Consider the following 2,461-nt stretch of genomic DNA (forward strand, 5'->3'; position numbering starts at 1 on the left):
AGGACGGATGTAAATGGATGATCCAATTGAATGGTTTCCAAGGATGAATACGTCTGCTGGAAGTTGGACAACAGTGTTTCCTTCAAGAGGGTTAGGGTAGTTTGTGAAAGCAGTCCAAAAATCCAGTAGTGCGGGTGAGGCTGCTGCAGATGTTGGACCTAGGTCAGTTTGAGTAGGCTGTCTTGAAGGTGGAGGGGAAACACCTATATCAACGCAATATCCATGTTGAGTAAAGTATTATTGAGGAAGAGAGTGGAGTAAAGCCCAGGTGTTGATTAGTTGGTCCTTGTTACTGTTGGTGTAGAGTTGGAGTTGAGGAGCATCAATGTCAGCCATAGCAGGATCATACTCAGACTTGATAGCATCCTGAACGTCACTCAGGTCTTCAAAGTCAGTCACATCGATTTCAGTAGAAATAGTGCCATATTCAACATTAAGGAATCGTTTTGGCATTTTATGAAAAGAAAAAGAGTAAAAAAGCAATTTATTTGTCAAATTGTAAAACAAAAATCGACTTTTTAATCGAGTCAAAATAACAAAATTTTGGGATATTTCAAGACAATTCACACGATTTAAATATTTGGAAATTAGTCAAATTTACACCGGAATTAATGTCTCATTAATGTGAGACATTACTAGTGTGAGAGTGTTGACTTGCATTGTGTGAGACATTAGTAGTGTGTGAATGTGAGACATTTCTGAATAGTTTAACAATCAAAAACCAACAACAATGACGTTTGAACTGGAATTCACATGACTTTCTTGTCTCCTATTTTATAAACACACTCACTCACTTGTTAATAAACAACACAATCGAATATTGATTCATTCATTCACATCTTCAATCAACTGTAAACACACTTGACAATAATGACAACCATCAATATGCCATCATATGTTCACGATCCTCAAATTCAAAAGTCAATTTGAAAACCCATTTTTAAGCATCTACAAGTCTGCAATATCAGATTTGTGGCTGGTACATAATAGGTTGCCAATAAAAGTCGACAAATTGAGCAACTGCAATGTGCCTTGCTGTATGATAGTAACATATCAGAAATTATGAATGCTTTCAAAATCAAAAGTCTGCAAACGATGTCACTGCTGGTTTGTAGCCTCTGTTTACAAACCTACAATCAATATATTCACTGGATTCGTATAATGGTAAATGCTGAACCACAAACCGCTGATGATATTATTATGGACAATGCTCATATTATTGGAAATCAAACGATTGGTGCAGTTTCAGATGCTGTTTCATCACACAGAAAGTCTTGCTACAGAGTCTGAATCCAATAGCAGTGAATCTGCAGTTTGACCCAACACAGTCAATAATTATCGTTTGAAACTCGAATCAAGTGATGATGTTGCTGTTTCAGATACACTCAATGTCATGAATGCAGTAACATTGAAACCAATTCAAATCATTGATCATGAACCAATTTACCGTGTCTTGATAAAAACACTGATAAACCATCATTCATACATGAGCTTGTCAAAAGTATGGACTGATTGCTGAACAGATGTTTAAAGTGGAACTCAAAACAGTGCAACTCAATGTGCAGCTTTCCCACGACTTTCCCGCTACAAAAAATACAGCCTTGGAACTCAAAGTGTACATCAACAATACTTGTGTGTATTGACCATCAATGATGTTGTTGGTGTAGCATACACAATGTGCATTGCATAAACGCTTGTTTGTTTGCTGGAGCTATTTCAAGCAAGCAAAAATACTAAAAGGTTCAGTTTGATGAATGTCTGGTGTATATTTACAATGAATTCAAACTCGAGAGATTGTCGTATTTTGCATACAAGACATACTACAATCTATTACAACAATATCGTGTATTTCAATATACACCCATTCGATTTACAACAGTGGCATAAACATCATCACATTTGAACAATGGTTCAGTCGTACAAAGTCCAATAACAGCCATGAATTGTATCAGACATGAACATACTGGTGCAAAATTCACATCAAATAACACACCGCAACAAACATGTTTCTGGTAGATGGTGGAATTGATGTCATTGATTTTCAAGTACACGATATTGGTGTTGAATGATTCAATAAACTATACTCGTCGACTTTGTGTACTTTTTTTCAGTTGCACCGTTTCTGATTCCGAGTTTGAAGCATAATAGCTGCGACAGCGCTGTTGTCCAATTTGCTTGTTGTTGTGAATAGTAATCATGATACCACTTGTTTGACGCTTCTTGTTGTTGAACTGGATATGTATGTCAAATTTGGATGCCAAATATGAATGCATTGCAAGTAATTGGTGTAGTTTTTGATCGAGTCAATGAATGGCATTTATAGTTGCTCTAGAAAACAAGTTGTTTGAAATGTCCTGTCATATGTCATATGTTTTGTTGTTTTCATGTTCACTAATTGTTGATAATGCATCCAATTGATTTCTGTTTTGACGCTGCTTATTTGTCATTGTTGGATCTGGGT

At 36.1% G+C, this 2,461-nt stretch overlaps 2 protein-coding genes across 2 annotated transcripts in view; both read right to left on the bottom strand.

Moving 5' to 3' along the window:
* Window positions 1-453, bottom strand: part of BATDEDRAFT_28175 (uncharacterized protein) — a gene marked incomplete at both ends in the record, with an annotated part of 1,695 nt that extends 1,242 nt beyond the window's left edge. Inside the window, 2 exons of the mRNA XM_006682514.1 lie at window positions 52-203; window positions 294-453. Of these exons, the coding sequence (XP_006682577.1) occupies window positions 52-203; window positions 294-453 (312 nt within the window). The remainder of the gene's footprint in view (window positions 1-51; window positions 204-293) is intronic.
* Window positions 454-1,495: 1,042 nt separating this feature from the next.
* Window positions 1,496-2,035, bottom strand: BATDEDRAFT_92440 (uncharacterized protein; the record flags this gene model as incomplete). Its single annotated transcript, XM_006682639.1, has 2 exons — window positions 1,496-1,711; window positions 1,994-2,035. 2 exons carry the CDS (start codon window positions 2,033-2,035, stop codon window positions 1,496-1,498), a joined length of 258 nt encoding a protein of 85 aa, XP_006682702.1.
* Window positions 2,036-2,461: the final 426 nt, after the last annotated feature.

This window comes from Batrachochytrium dendrobatidis (assembly GCF_000203795.2).
Source record: "Batrachochytrium dendrobatidis JAM81 unplaced genomic scaffold BATDEscaffold_17, whole genome shotgun sequence".
NCBI lineage: Eukaryota > Fungi > Chytridiomycota > Chytridiomycetes > Rhizophydiales > Batrachochytrium > Batrachochytrium dendrobatidis.